Source organism: Oncorhynchus kisutch, linkage group LG9 (genome assembly GCF_002021735.2).
Source record: "Oncorhynchus kisutch isolate 150728-3 linkage group LG9, Okis_V2, whole genome shotgun sequence".
Lineage (NCBI taxonomy): Eukaryota > Metazoa > Chordata > Actinopteri > Salmoniformes > Salmonidae > Oncorhynchus > Oncorhynchus kisutch.
Window position 1 is genome coordinate 12,594,735 of NC_034182.2, and position 16,163 is coordinate 12,610,897.

Below are 16,163 nucleotides of genomic sequence, written 5' to 3' on the forward strand. Positions count from 1 at the left end.
AGTCATGCCAATTGGACATTAGCCTGTATAGATCCACCCGACTTTGATCTGTCTTGTCTGATATAATGTGTGTGTGTGTCTAATGTGTGTGTGTGTGTCAATGTGTATACAGTCATGCATGTGTGTGTATGTATATGCATTTGTGTGTGTGTGTGTGTGTGTGTATGTGTGTGTGTGCAGAGAGGATACTAGGCCAGGTGTTGTATAACCCAATCAATGTTGCCTAATTCTTCCTAACCCTCTTTGCATCTTAACAGGGATCAACTTAGTCAATGGTGCTCAAAGCCCAAACACAAATTTCCCAGTCACTGCTGAACAAAGTGTATATGTGTGTGTGTGTGTGTGCGATTGCAAGCGTGTGCTTTCTTTTCTTGTTGTTGTGGTGCGGATCAGGAGATCATTTCCTTCTAGTATGGACAAGTAACACTAGAAAAAAGGCGGGTTGGATTGACTGGTTTGGGGCCGATCATCAGATTAGGTCTGTGACTGGTTGGTTCTGTGTCGGGGTAAAACCCAGGGGTAAGAGTCAGGTTAAACGACTCATTAGTACCATAGAGCTCCCAGCTCACTGAAACTGCGTCAAAGGTGGTTGTGTGGTTAGTCTGCTATAGAGCCATACATATGGTCTGGTCGTGAGGTACAGATGTCGGATCTTAATTTGACCTATATTGTCTCAACAAAAGAATCCTGCAGCAACAGGATTTGAACATTTAGCCCACATTGTTGCTTGATCAGTGGTTGGGCTATTAGCTGGCCAAAAGTGTGTTAGTTTTGGTTTTCAGTGAATTTATGTAAAACCCGAAGCATTTCCTGCGGTGCAGAGAAATTCTCATCCACGAAAGAGTGATTCATTCAAGATCCTACATCTGTAAATTGAGCTGTGTCAGGTATTCTGGTTCATCAGCTATGCGCGTGAGAGGCTATAGATGCCTAGCACACTTGGAGACTCAGTGACTGAAGATAAGAGTACTCCAGTGGACTGTCTGAACACACTAGTAACCAGATGTACTTCTAATTCTATAGTTGGCTCAACCAATTCATCAAAATACTCTCTAGTGCTACATTGCCCAGTAGGCCTATATCACAGCATTCTCCAGTATCCAGTCAAGCAGAGTACTCTGCAGTACATTGATCCATATAGCCACCAAGCTTCTCAGTGCAGAGACACCATAAGCCAGTACTATAGGTGGAGTACCCCACCATGGGAAAGCATAATACTAGCTCTTGTGTTAGTGGGCCATCGGTGGTCACTCTTCCATTCAAATCAGGTCCTAATGCTCTGCTACAGTGCTCTAGAAATACTGTAGGTGTTATGGTCCCATCTGTATGTATGCTGTTATGTGAAAGTAATGTGTGTGTGTGTGTGTGTGTGTGTGTGTGTGTGTGTGTGTGTGTGTGTGTGTGTGTGTGTGTGTGTGTGTGTGTGTGTGTGTGTGTGTGTGTGTGTGTGTGTGTGTGTGTGTGTGCACGCATGAGAGAGAGAAACAGAGACACCATGAGAGAATGAAGGAAGGACAAAACGAGAGAGAGAGAGAGAGAGAGAGAGAGAGAGAGAGAGAGAAAGGAGAGGGATGCAGAGAAGTGCAGAGAGGGAACAGCAGTACAGTGATGGTCAGATCAGGACAGCTCCCCTCCAGAGAGACCCTGCCAGACCCTGCTCTTCATCAGCCAAGCTCTGCTCCATCTCTGATCTATGCCCTGGGTGCTAGAGATTACTACACTCACGTGTACACACACACACACACCACACACACACACACACACACCATATGTTTAACTGTCCTTGTGGGGACCTAAAATGTATTTCCATTCCAAAAATGTATTTTCCTCAAACCTAACCCTAATCATAATCCTAAACCTAACCTTAACCCCTAACCCTTACTCCTAACTCTAAACCTCTAACCCTAATTGTAACAACCCTAAACTCAACCCCTAAACTTAAAATAGCCTTAAAATAGCCTTTTCCTTGTTTTACTATCCTTGTGGGGACTTTTTGGGGATTTCCACATGCGCGCGCGCACACACACACACACACACACACACACACACACACACACACACACACACACACACACACACACACACACACACACACACACACACACACACACACACACACACACACAAACACACAGGGGATGGGACAGGGCCAAGGGGGCCAGAACCACAGCACGGCAGGAATGAGCCTGAGAATCAAATCCACTACTACATCTACTGTAGCCTTTCAGCCCCAGGAGGACTTAAATCCTTCTCCCTAAAGCTGCTGCCTGCTGCCTCCCTGTCACAGCCCTTTAGAGCCTTTCCCATGGCCCTGCTAGCTTAGTTAGGTTACTGTAACTGTGGTTATGTACAGTAGTAAAACATCTCCATGGTTATTATCGCTCTCAGAGAAATGACTGTAACAGTCGCCATGTTGATAGGATCTGGTAAAATGTCATGTTGTGGTAACCTATAAACAGTCTATGTGTGCATCTCTCTCTCTCTCTCTCTCTCTCTCTCTCTGTGTATCTCTCTCCTTCTGTTCACAATGCATTTACGGTGTGGCTGTGATTTCCCCTTGACCTGTAGGTGCAAAGCTCATCTGCCCTGAGTGACCTGCTCCTCAGTTATCTCCTGCAGAGCACATCCTGTTAGTGGCTTTAGCTGCGTGCTGTAGTGCTCTTCTGTTCTGTACTCATCTGTGCTCTTATGTACTCTGTCCCCTTGCACTGAAGTGTGATGCATATCCACCAGAGACACAGAGGGGCTGTGAAGGACGATGCGTTGCCTCTGTGTTGCTGTGTTACATCGCCTTGTACCTTACCTCTCCTCTCCTCTCTGTCCCCGCGAAGACGTTTCATCTTGGGATTATGACCAAGACGCTGCTTCGCGTTAGTTGTTGTTGTGTTGTGTGCAGTGTGACGTTTTCAACTTTATTGTAATCCAAAGTGAAGCTGAACATTATGATCCGAGCGAGGAGTTTGTCGGCCGTTTCAGATGGCTTCTGTATATGTTTCTCTAAAGTCATGAGAGTTTCAGTGACCCCCAACAAGACCCCTGCACCTTTATTTGAAGTCATGATCAGTGACCCCCAACAAGACACCCTGCACGGTTATCTAAAGACGCGATAGTTTCAGTTGAGCCCCCAACAAGACCATTGAATTTAACATGCACATTGGTGATATTTGTGAATGATTTTCACCGTGGTTGTTTAAAGTGCCAGTTGAATCAGGTCAGAGATTGCAGCCTGGACAAGACAGGAAGCCATGCGGATGACTGTTGAATAATAGAGGCTGTGATCTAAAATGGAGTTTTCGTGCCAATCCAGCGCCGTTAGTGACCAGAGAGTACTGCAGGAGAGATGGGCCACTCACAACTTTTTTAATTTTAAGACAACAGCATCACAAGGCAGCAACACATGACAACACAGCATGGTAGCAACACAACCTAACAACAACATGGTAGCAACACAACATGGTAGCAGAACACAAAAACACGGTACCGACATGATTGGGCAGAGACAACAGCACAAAGGACAAGAAGGTAGAGACAACAATACTTCACACAAAGCAGCCACAACTGTCAGTAAGAGTGTCCACGATTGAGTCCTTGACTGAAGAGATTCATCCTAACCCATCTCCCTAGGATTCGTTTATAAATGAGAATTGTGACTTTGCGTCTTAACGGGGTGTTCTTACTTGAAACAGCACAGTATCATTTTCATATCATTATCGATGTTATGCGCATACTGCAGCGCTCAGTGTCCTGCTCCATGCTTTGTCCCAGAGGTGATGCTTGCCGATTCTTTTGGCTGCTCATGCAGTTTTCTTTTTGTTGTTGCATGGATCCACTTACCTTTTGAAACATGATCTCTCTTTCTCTCTCTGTCTACCTCAGTGGCACTAACACACTCTCACTGACTGGACTACATGTGCTAACATGCACCTTCTCTCTCTCACTCTCTCTCACTCTCTCTCCCTCACTCACTCAGCCCTGGGACAAAGAGAGAGAGGGTGGGAGGATATGGGGGAAGAGAGAGAGGGAGGGAGGGGGGAGCAGCGACCAGGAATATCAGGATTTAAGAGTGCATGAGTTACCGCTCCACAGCGGGTTACGTTACGCAAGAGCTGCCGTCAGAACAGGGGATCACAGGGAGCAGAGAGAGAGAGGGAAAGCAGAGAGGATGGCATAGAGAGAAGGGACAGAGGCAGAGAGTAAAGAGAGAGAGAGAGAGAGCAGGGAGCAGAGATTGCAGGGACAGGCAGATTACAGAGGGGCTACGATCCACGGCGCACCAGCGACATGGACAACACACAGACCTCTTTGTCTCCACTGAGGGAGTGAAGAGACGAGACAAGGACTGGGAAGAGGACAGGACACTGCGAGAGGAAGTGATTTGAAGAACAACTGTGTTTCTGCAGCTTTTGCTGGGACACCTTGAGTGGCGGGACGGCAAGGGACGAGCTGTGAGTGCCTGGTCATGAGAGAGTGACGGAGAAAGGACATCTAGTGCTACTGAGGACATCTTGGTGTCTTCTTCTCCTGCCTGTCCCCATGTCTAGAGGAGGGAGGCCCCTATGTGGGTGGGCCCGGATGTGGCCCCTGGCGTGTGCACTGACCCTGGCTGCATGCTCGTCGGTCAGCCCCCTCCTCCAAGAGACCACCTCTGATCCTCCCATTGCTACAGAGACACAGACTGAAGTATGGACACAGCCAGACCACCAGACAGAGGCACAGACACTTGCAGAGTTTCAGACCCAGCCAGAGCTACAGACAGAGGCACAGACACAGACAGAGCTACAGACACAGCCTGAGCTACAGACTGAGTCCCCAACAGAGTTAGAGTCACAGGCAGCTACCATCAACCACACAGGTGAGTCCGAGTTCTCCTGGACTGATGTCTAATACTGCTACAAACGAATACTACATACAAACGTGTGTTATGTTTGTGGTGTATACTACTACAGTGTTTATGCTTGCAGGTGCAAGTGAAGCGGTTGTGTCAGTAGGCCTGTGTGCCTGCTTGTTTGTCCGCATGTGTATGTCTGTAAAGGTTTGCCTATCTGTACACAGAATGGCGGTATCAGTCATCATATGAGAGCTTGAGTAGTGTGCGAGTGTTATTGGCTTTTTAAAACTTTATTAGAATCCAATGTGAAGCAGTTCAGACTCAGAACTTCCTAATTAGAGCCTGGGGGGGGGGGGGGGGGGGTTGTGGCTTCAGATGCTGTGGTTGTGATGTCTCATTATGTCCACTGTTCAGCTGCACTGCCTAAAGAGAAATCATCAAGATGCCATTATGGTGCTGCTGTGTGCATGAGTTAGCAGTTAGTGGAGCATGCCATTCTCTCTCTCTCTCTCTCTCTCTCTCTCTCTCTCTCTCTCTCTCTCTCTCTCTCTCTCTCTCTCTCTCTCTCTCTCTCTCTCTCACGCATGCACACACACTAGTGCTCACACATTATTACACAGTCCCACCCGCACGTGCATGGCATAAACACGTGCATACACACATACAGCAATGGACCGCCACTAACCGCAACGATGCAAATCTCCTTAAAGGTTTAAAAAACACACAGTTAGGTTTCATAACAGCAGCTCTCTCTCCCAGTGGGAATAAATATTTTATATTGAGAGCCCGCTGGTCAACAGCACACTTCCCTTTAGCCCTCTCCTCTCCTTGTCTGATAGATCACACTCTTTCTAGGCAAAATCCTGAGCAGCTCCCCTGTGACTAGACTGCCCTGGTCCCTACCAGTACACTCTGTAAATGGCATATTGATATTGCCATTAGGGGGTCAATGAAAGTGATAGATTTGTAGTTTTATCTCCCTTTTCCATTCCATTAGTTGTTTTGCTAGCAGGGGAGAGTTTGTATAATGCAGTTGTGGCACAGGGATGGGCAATTACAAATTACCATAAAGATCAACGTATCAAAATGAACTACAAAATACGTATAATATTTTGTCAAGTATAGTATTTTAAAATACAAAGTAAATTTGCAAGTAGCCAGAACAAACAGCAAGAACATTCTCAGTAACAGTTACAGAAACATTTTTACTTACTGTGATATGTGGTAAATACCAAAATGAACTGCAAAGCACACTGGCCTTGTTTTGGGGAGCTCATTAGAATAATACTCAGCATGCTTTGCAATTTTTCATTACATTTATATTTAGTTCATTTAGCACTCTTATCACACCGTAGCACCATCAGACTCCTGATACCAATGCAGGGTGCAGTGGTGTAAAATACTTAAGTACAAATACTTTAAAGTACTACTAAGTTGTTTTTTGGGGGTATCTGTATTTTAGTTTACTACACCAATGGTAAAAAAAATTAGAACACCTACTCATTCAAGGGTTTTGCTTCATTTTTTACTATTTTCTACATTGTAGGATAGTAGTGAAGACATCAAAACTATGAAATAACACATATGGAATCATATAGTAACCAAAAAAGTGTTAAACAATTCAAAATATATTTTATATTTGCGATTCTTGAAATAGCCACATATTTTGACCATTAGTGTAGTAAAGTAAAGTACAGATACCCCCAAAAAACTACTTAGTAGTACTTTAAAGTATTTGTACTTAAGTATTTTACACCACTGCACCCTGCATTGGTATCAGGAGTCTGATGGTGCTACGGTGTGATAAGAGTGTCTGCCTTGATGTCAGCTTTGCACACTCTTGGCATTCTTTCAACCAGCTTCATGAGGTAGTCACCTGGAATGCTTTTCCAACAGTCTTGAAGGAGTTCCCACATATGCTGAGCACTTGTTGGCTGCTTTTCCTTCACTCTGTTGTCCGACTAATCCCAAACCATCTAAATTTGGTTGAGTTTGGGGGATTGTGGAGGCCAGGTCATCTGATGCAGCACTCCATCACTCTCCTTCTTGGTCAAATAGCCCTTACACAGCCTGGAGGTGTGTTGGGTCATTGTACTGTTGAAAAACAAAATTATAGTCCCACTAAGCCCAAACCAGATGGGATGGCTTATCGCTGCAGAATGCTGTGGTAGCCATGCTGGTTAAGTGTGAATTCTAAATAAATCACAGACAGTTTCACCAGCAAAGCACCCCCACACCATAACATCTACTCCTCCATGCTTTACGGTGGGAAATACACATGCAGAGATCATCCGTTCACCCACACCATGTCTCACAAAGACACGGTGGTTGGAACCAAAAATCTCCAAGTTGGATTCCACCGGTCTAATGTCCATTGCTCGTGTTTCTTGGCCCAAGCAAGTCTCTTCTTCTTATTGGTGTCCTTTAGTAGAGGTTTCTTTGCAGCAACTGGATCATGATGGCCTGATTCACACAGTCTCCTCTGAGCAGTTCATGTTGAGATGTGTCTGTTACTTGAACTCTGTGAAGCATTTATTTGGGCTGCAATTCCCGAGGCTGGTAACTCAAATTAACTTATCCTCTGCAGCAGAGGTAACTCTGGGTCTTCCTTTCCTGTGGTGGTCCTCATGAGAGCCAGTTTCATCATAGCCCTTGATGGTTTTTGCGACTGCACTTGAAGTTCTTGAAATGTTCCGTATTGACTGACAATCATGTGTTAAAGTAATGATGGACCCCCCCCCCCCCCCCCCATTACTCCATACATTTCCCTGACACCCAAAAGTACTCGTTAAATTTTGTATGCTTAGCAGGACAGGAAAATGGTCCAATTCACTCACTTATCAAGAGAACATCCCTGGTGATTCCAACTGCCTCTGATCTGGCAGACTCGCTTAACACACATGCTTTTAGAAAACAATTACCTGAGTGTTGGAGTGTACCCCTGGCTATCCTTAAAGAAAATGGTACCGTCTGGTTTGCTTAATATAAGAAATTTGCAATGATTTATACTTAAGTATATTTGAGCAATTACTACATTTACTTTCGATAGTGAAGTATATTTAAAACCACATACTCAAGTAATGTTTTACTGGGTGACTTCCACTTGAGTCATTTTCTATTAAGGTATCTTTACTTTTACTCAAGTATGGCAATTGGGCACTTTTTACACCACTGGCAGGATGAAATGGGGCCACAAAATTGTAAACCGCTTAAATGATTCTTATAGAAATGTATATGTCAGAGTCGTGTATATAGGTGGCAGGGAAGTCAGGCGCAGGAGAATCAAACTTGGGGGAAATGGAGTAGTTTAATAACTTACAAAAACATAACTACAATAAAACAACGTGGGTACGAGGACCCGTCGCGCACCAATACAAACACGAATACTGAACAACAAACAATCTCTGACAAAGACATGAGGGGAAACAGAGGGTTTAATACACAACAGGTAATGAATGGGATTGAAACCAGGTGTGTAGGAAGACAAGACAAAACCAATGGAAAATGAAAAATGGATCAATGATGGCTAGAAGACCGGTGACGTCGACCGCCGAGCACCGCCCGAACAAGGAGAGGCATCGACTTCGGCAGAAATCGTGACAGTACATTAGCGTGTAGTTCCGCCCAGAGGGTTAATGGACAGAGAGTAAATTGAACTGACTCTCCTGATCCATGTTCCACAGCTAAAACAATGGAGACGTTCTAACTGCTGAGCTCTAGCTGCTGTCAGTCTGTCCAGCGGCCTCCGCTGGCACACAACCAGTCCTCATGTTACTGTTACTATGTTTAACCAATACTTCCAGCCTCACAAGGCCCAGGTCCACCCCTTAACAGAGAGAGGGAGAGTTGACGTGGAGTGAGAAAGGGAGAGGGAAAACAAATATAGTTCTCGAGATAAAGTTATCGTCGGTTATTGTCAGAGGGAAAAGTTAGAGGGAAAGTGCAGCACCCGGAACACCATCTCTGCTCTCATCCCTCCATTCGTTCTTAAAATAACAGAGAGAGAGAGAGATACACACGTCGAGGGCTCTCATCTAAAACTCAGCGAGGACTCTGAGAAATAGAGAGTTCTTCGGTGAAGGAGGGCAAGACCTTGTTTCCACTCATCCCTGTCATTCCTCTATCCCTACCTCACCCCTCTCACGGTACAGGGAGTGTTAAGGGGATTAGATCATTGGCCGTGTCAGAGAGTAGCGGAGAGAGAGACTACAGGAATAGACTGCTGCTACATCACACTTTGATGGAGAGAGGGTTGAGAGAAAGAGAGAGGGAGCGAGAGAGAGAGCGAGAAAGCACAGTCAGCCTATGACATCGGTCAGTGTGGGAGTTGGAAGGTTTACTACAGAGAGACATCCCTGACAGACAGAGAGAGAGAAATAAGAGAGATAGAGGGGTGAGAAAACGAGAGAGAGTATACAAAAATGAACAAGAGGGCAGTTTGTCCAGCGGAAGGCTGACTGTCCAAACAAAAGACAATAGATCACCAGGCTAATCAGGTGGTTCAGCCTCCATCCCTGTGTGTAATTAGAGGGTCAATAGGTGTCACTCAGCTTCAGGGTTGTGAACCCGCATTAAGAAAATATTTCAGTTTACTATGGAATACTAAAGTACTTACACACAGTAGTATCCCTCAATCATGTGTAATACTTACTCTAGAATGTTGTAATAAATACTGCAGTATTATCCACAAAACAAACATCACAACACAGAAACAACGTAACATTACAACTCAGCGTCAGTACTGCTCTCTGCTGGATCGCTCGTCTATTGGTTTATTTGTTCATTGGTTCGTTCGGATGCCCATTAGCTTTTGCCGAAGCAGCATTGTTACGGATACAGGTATTCTGTGTGTATCCTGGGTGTGTATTTCTTTTCTCTCCTTCTCCCCTCCTCACAGGTGGCAATCATCATTCCCCAATCAGTTGCTAATCAGAAGACACACTTCCTCCTGTTTCCATTACCCAATCACATCCCCTTTCCCTTGGTTTATAAACCCATTCAGTTGTTTCCTCTGAAGCTCCATCTCTCTGTCCAAAAAAAATACTACAGTAATGTCTGCAAGAGCACTACAGTAAATACTATAGTCTGTAAAAACCATTTATACCATAGTATACTATATACTATAGTCATTTTTTATGTGGGAAATCCCGGTAACTTTCCCCAAAAATCCAGAAAACCGTTTTTGAAGGATCCTGGATTTACTGCTTATTCATCTCCATTTAGGGAATCTTCCGACCAGGACTTCTGGAAAACCTGGGAATTTGGGGAAAGTTACCAGAATTTTGCAACATTAATTCAGATGGAGGGATAATGCTAGATGGTAGAGAGGTGATCATATCTAGATTATAGAGGTTGTTGTGGCCTCTGGGGTGTGTCATATGCCAGGTGGTCCAGCGGCCTTCTCTGCCTTGCTGGAGGGCAACTCAGGGAGTGTACTGTATTGTCAGTACTGAAGCAGCTCCAAGCGGAGAGTGAGTGTGTGTGTGTGTGTGTGTGTGTGTGTGTGTGTGTGTGTGTGTGTGTGTGTGTGTGTGTGTGTGTGTGTGTGTGTGTGTGTGTGTGTGTGGTGTGTGTGTGTGTGTGTGTGTGTGTGTGTGTGTGTGTGTGTGTGTGTGTGTGTGTGTGTGTGTGTGTGTGTGTGTGTGTGTGTGTGTGTGTGTGTGCGCGCGTGCATGCGTGCAAGAGAATATGAGTGTTTTTGTGTGTGGATGAATCTTTAATGGTGGGCCTAATCTTTATTTAATCAGGCACTATTCTGAGAGCTATGTGTGAGGACCCTGCGGCGGACAAAGAGAGAGGGATAGAGGGAACATCAAGAAGAGAGAAGAAAGGGGCAGTTGTTCAATGTTGTGAGAGTCAGGTTGCCAGGTTGGTTGCTGGCAGCCCACAGTATTGCCATGCCAGCTAAGCCCTGTGAATGGTGGCCCACTGGAGATAAGCTGATCAGAATGAGACAGACCCAACATTCACCCAGTAGCCAAACCCAGCGGTCTAACACAACAATATAAATACTCTAATGGCAGTCCAAAGTCCACTCCACAAGATATTAAAGTGGAAGGGGTATTTTCTGAACTGCGCAGGGAACATCCCAATAACACATTGCTCTGTAGGCCTACTAATATAGACTGTGTGTGTCACGTGTGTGTGTGCATGTGTGTGTGTGTGTGTGTTGGGAGGGAAGGCATATGGCTTAGGGGCTGCATTCCTGATTAAACTCTATGATGACTCAGGTCTAAACTCGGCTGGTGTGTTTGTGCATGTGTGCAATATTTTGTGTGTGTGTGTCTGTGTGTTTGTGTGTATCAGGGCATGAATACATGCTAGCAGATCTTGCAGATTTAGTCCTATGCTGGACTCAGCAAGGAAATTAACTGCTGTGGACCCTCTGCATGCATGTCTGTCATATTGTTATTCACATGTTTGTATGTTTGCCTGTCTTGGTTTTCATACAGTGTGTGTGTTTGTGTGTGTGTGTGTGTGTGTGTGTGTGTGTTTGTGTGTGTGTTTGGGAAAAGAGAGAGCAAGAGTAAAGCCCTAGTGCAGTAGTATCAACATCCTTCATCCCCTCGTGGCAAGCTCTCTCTCTCTCTCAGCCCCCCCCCCCCCCCTGCACCGCTGCAGAACAGAAATCCTCCCATTTGTCATATCTAATCAGCAGACAGCCGCCTGCGTGCTTTCAGGGTCTTAGAGCACTAATAACCTCACAAGACAGGAATAACACAACAACTCAGCATCAGTACTGCTCTCTGTTGAATCGATTATTTATTGGTTTATTGGTTCATTCGGATTCCCAATTTCTTTTACATAACAGCAACTATTCTTCCTGGGGTCCACAAAAAAAACATAAAACAAGTAGCAAAACACTGATACACTAGCTAGGTTTCCATCCAATTGGCGCCAGATTTTCTTGCATTTGTTCAAAGATCCGAATAAAAACTCTTGTGGTTTTGTAACAGAACATGTTTGCATTACATAGCGAATGTGCCCGCTCTGGTCTTGGCATATACGCTCTAGCCAACTGTTTGCAGATACAGTGTGGGTTTAGCCTACTGCATTATGACATTATTATGGACAGAAGAGCGAGATTATTTGGATTTGTCAAACGGCAATCTTCGATCACCATGCATCGCCTAGCCAAGCATCGATCACCATGCATCGCCTAGTCAAGCATCGATCACCTTGCATCGCCTAGTCAAGCATCGATCACCATGCATCGCCTAGCCAAGCATCGATCACCATGCATCGCCTAGCCAAGCATCGATCACCATGCATCGCCTAGCCAAGCATCGATCACCATGCATCGCCTAGCCAAGCATCGATCACCATGCATCGCCTAGTCAAGCATCGATCACCTTGCATCGCCTAGTCAAGCATCGATCACCATGCATCGCCTAGTCAAGCATCGATCACCTTGCATCGCCTAGCCAAGCATCGATCACCATGCATCGCCTAGTCAAGCATCGATCACCTTGCATCGCCTAGCCAAGCATCGATCACCATGCATCGCCTAGCCAAGCATCGATCACCATGCATCGCCTAGCCAAGCATCGATCACCATGCATCGCCTAGTCAAGCATCGATCACCATGTCACTAGAATAAGACCCTCAATATTTATTGGAAAGGAGCATCACGCTCATCACCTTGCACTTTCACCAACCTGTGAAGTTCATCTTTTATCATCATAATTTATTTAATATGTAGCCTAATAAACTGCATGCTTTCCCGAGTCGTAGTGGGAGGACCACTCCCACTAAGTTAATTTTCTATATGATGCTTATTATATCAATATTTGCGCATAAAGACATTTTCACCCCCATTTCTCGCATAATTAATTGTATCGACACAAAAAGATCCCACCTTGCCTATTTTGCTTTGTGGACATTTGGAAAGTTTACCGATAAATGTGCTGTTTCCATCAGGCCTGTCGTGACATTTCTTGTCCTACGTACTTGACTTGCATAAAAAGTCTGGATGGAAACCTGGTTACTGATATACAAGAACAGTCCCACAAAATGTAAAATACAATGATATAAAAAACAATACAACAACAAAAATGATGTGTGTGTAGATGGTTTTTGTTAGAGTGTGGTAGTGTGCCTGTGTGTGTTTGTGTGTGTGTCATTTCACAGTCCCTAATGTCCCATGAGCTGTTGTTGTTTGTTGCTCTGTTTTGAACCAGCTGCAGCTTTGCTAGGTCTTTCTTTGCTGCACTTGACCATATTACCAGACAGTAATCAAGATGGGACAAGACCAGAGCCTGAACAATTAGCACAGTTGATTTTCTTTGGTCAAAAACAAAGAATATATTTTTTTATAGCAGATGTACTCCTCCCCATCTTCACAACAACTTTGTCAATATGACTTGACCCTGATACTGTAATTGACCATCCAATGTTATACCTAGGAGTTGAGCTTCCTCAACTTGCCTCTACAGCCACACGCCTTCACATACAACTACAGGTGAGGTTTAGGTCTTAGAGAATGTTTTGAACCAAATACAAGGCTTTTAGTTTTAGATGTATTTAAGACCAGTTTATTATTAATCACCCATTCTGATACTTAAGGGGCGGTGGAGCGGTCTAATGCACTGCATCTCAGTGCTGGAGGCGTCACTATAGACCCTGGTTTGATTCCAGGCTGTATCACAACCGGCCGTGATTGGGAGTCACGGCGCACAATAGGCCCAACCTTATTCTCCTTGAAACATATGTTTTCCTCAATTTCTTTCTCTCTCTGCCCTCTTTCTATAAACAGCTAATTAAATGGTGCTAAATGTCCTCTGAGAGCTTCAGATTTAACACCTCTCGAGAGTTTATACCTTATGCTAGATGTGAATATTAGTAATAAATTCATATTATACATATATTCTAAACCCCTCTTGTTCTGCTTTTGTAATTCTCATCTTCAGTGTCCGTCTCCCGCTCTCCCCAGGTCTGTTGTGTGTGTCCGTGCTTCCCCCGAGGCGGGGGTCGTTCTATGTAGAGCGTGGGACGGGGGTGTCGGTGGGTACAGTGCTGGCCTTCTGGTGCAGGGAGGGCTACCAGCTGGTGGGCAGTGATAAGATCTCCTGCAGCGTCCGGGCAGGCAAACCCCAGTGGAGCAACTTCCTGCCAGTCTGTGAGGGTGAGACATCACAGCTGGTCCAATCCCTAGCTAGCCCTTTAGCTCCAAGCCTCTTCTCCTATTCTGTGCCCATTTCTCCCAGCTCATACCCTCCTTCCCTAACTCCCTTCTCCTAGCTGCTACACATTTCTCCTACCCTTCTTTCCTAGCTCCCACCCCTGCAGTAATCACAGATATTCAGAAATATATCTGAAGCGACATGATACGTGAAAGTAATTTGGCTATCCCTTGATCTGCCTTCCCCTTCAGCCATCCCGAGGCCAGAGGACCGGGGTCTGCGCGTGGCCGTGCTGGCCTCGGTGGTCAGTGGCATCGTCATCCTGGCAATGTCTCTCTCCTTCATCATCTGCTGCCTGCAGGAACGCACTGGGAAGGACAGGGGCTCCAGGAGGGATGGCAGGATCAGGTACACTACGCAGACCCACACGCATTCACAGACGCAGGCAAGTGCACACACACATTTGAAATGCTTTATTTTCATCCACAAATTAGATAGCAGTCTTCTTATCCATACAGCAAGGCTGCCCATGACCGCTGGCACAGAGCAGGACCTCACCAGATGCTTTGCCTTTGTGCGATGCAGGCCTGCAATCTGAACGCATGTACTGTCAACCTGGCCGAGACCCCCAAATATCAGCACTACAAGTTTGCACTGATAACCAAGGCTGTTCAGGCGTGACACAGGGGTCTGGTATTTCAGCAACTTGGCAGCAAATGCCTGCTCCATGCTGTAGTCAAAAGAGCAACACACTTCCAAAATGAACACCTCCCTCTGGCCTCCCTCCACACAACTGGCATATTTGGTATATAAGAAAACATATCAAAATCATACAGACACGCATACTTCAAACCTTTACCGGAAAGAGGAGACAGAGGTGATATTGATGGAGATGATGATAATTACCTCTCTCCAGGCGTAGAGACACGCGGTCTTCTCGGCGTAGTGAGTGCTGGCTGGAGAGAGAGGAGGGGGATTGGGACACGTTCCCCCCTCCTAAGATCTTCCACCTGTCCCAGCGGCCGGACCTCCGGCTGGCTGCAGAGAGCCCGGTCTACCTAGGGGGCATGGCCGGCTTCGACAACCGCGGATACCAGAGGTGAGAACCTGAGATCTACTGTATGAACCGAAACGTGTTGTAAATATCAATTGTAACCTGCTACTGTATGCACCCACTGTATGCCTAATACATTGGTTTGTAGAGATATGTTGTTTCCACTGATTCTAAGGTCTCTCGCTCTCTCTCTCTAGGAGTCAGGAGAGCCTACTGAAGGCCACCCTTCCTGGTCTGTTCCGGACGGAGAGTCAGATCATCTACCCCCACGTGGTGCTCCAGAGAGTCCCCACCCCCACCGCCCCGACTGCCCCTACAGCCCCTGTCTACCTCCACAATATGCCCTCCAACTCTGCCTCCAACTCTGGATGTGCTCCCACACTGCCACACCACATGCCCCCATACCCTACCCCGCAGTATCCCATCCACAACTCCACCCCCCAGCGAGTTCCATGGCAAACGCAGCCCCATTGAACTGTCACTGTCCCCTCTCTCTCTCTCCCTCTCTGTAGGTCAAGGGTCAAGGAGGAAGGATCAAATAACACACTATTCCCTAATAAGTGTGCTACTTTTGAGCAGAGCCCTATGCAGTTAACATACACGTTTTGGTCAGAGGTAGTGTAATACATAGGGAATAAGGTGTTATTTGTGATTTGAGAACAGCCCTCAGACCCCTGTGAGTGAGATGCTTCTACTACTGCAAGGAGAGATGGATGGTACACGTGCTACTGTACATACTGTATGATATGAACTGACAGACAGACAGACAGACAGACAAGAGGGTCTTTTCCAGCACTTTCTGACTCCTCGCCTCTTCTCTCAGTGGGGAAGCCCTTTCTGCTGTTTCTAGTGTGTCTCTACACGGCAGAGAAGGGTTTTCTATCTCTAACATCCTCTCTCTGTCTCCTGTCGACTTTTGGTCCTTTTGTGGTGTCCTCCATTTTCACAAGATCATTCTTCCTATTAGTCGAAGTCACCCTCAGAGCGGGCCTATCAGGACACACTTAGCTGAAGTTCACTTGTTGATGTCCCTGACTGAAGACTGTGAGATGTTGTTTGGCGGTGGTCACCAAGTCTCGCCACCGACCAAAGAAGATAATGGACTTAGCTGAGTAAAGTTGATGCAGAAATCATCCCCAATACCATGTATGGGTGTATA

The 16,163-nt window shown here is 45.8% G+C and overlaps 1 protein-coding gene across 1 annotated transcript in view; it reads left to right on the forward strand.

The window, feature by feature from the left end:
• Positions 1 to 3,964: 3,964 nt before the first annotated feature.
• LOC109896320 (uncharacterized) overlaps positions 3,965 to 16,163 on the forward strand; it is a 13,324-nt gene continuing 1,125 nt past the window's right edge. The window contains exons 1-5 of the mRNA XM_031831899.1: positions 3,965 to 4,852; positions 13,761 to 13,952; positions 14,202 to 14,358; positions 14,867 to 15,049; positions 15,202 to 16,163. The exon at positions 15,202 to 16,163 is cut by the window's right edge and continues 1,125 nt beyond it. Of these exons, the coding sequence (XP_031687759.1) occupies positions 4,534 to 4,852; positions 13,761 to 13,952; positions 14,202 to 14,358; positions 14,867 to 15,049; positions 15,202 to 15,478 (1,128 nt within the window). The 5' untranslated portion in view covers positions 3,965 to 4,533 and the 3' untranslated portion in view covers positions 15,479 to 16,163. The remainder of the gene's footprint in view (positions 4,853 to 13,760; positions 13,953 to 14,201; positions 14,359 to 14,866; positions 15,050 to 15,201) is intronic.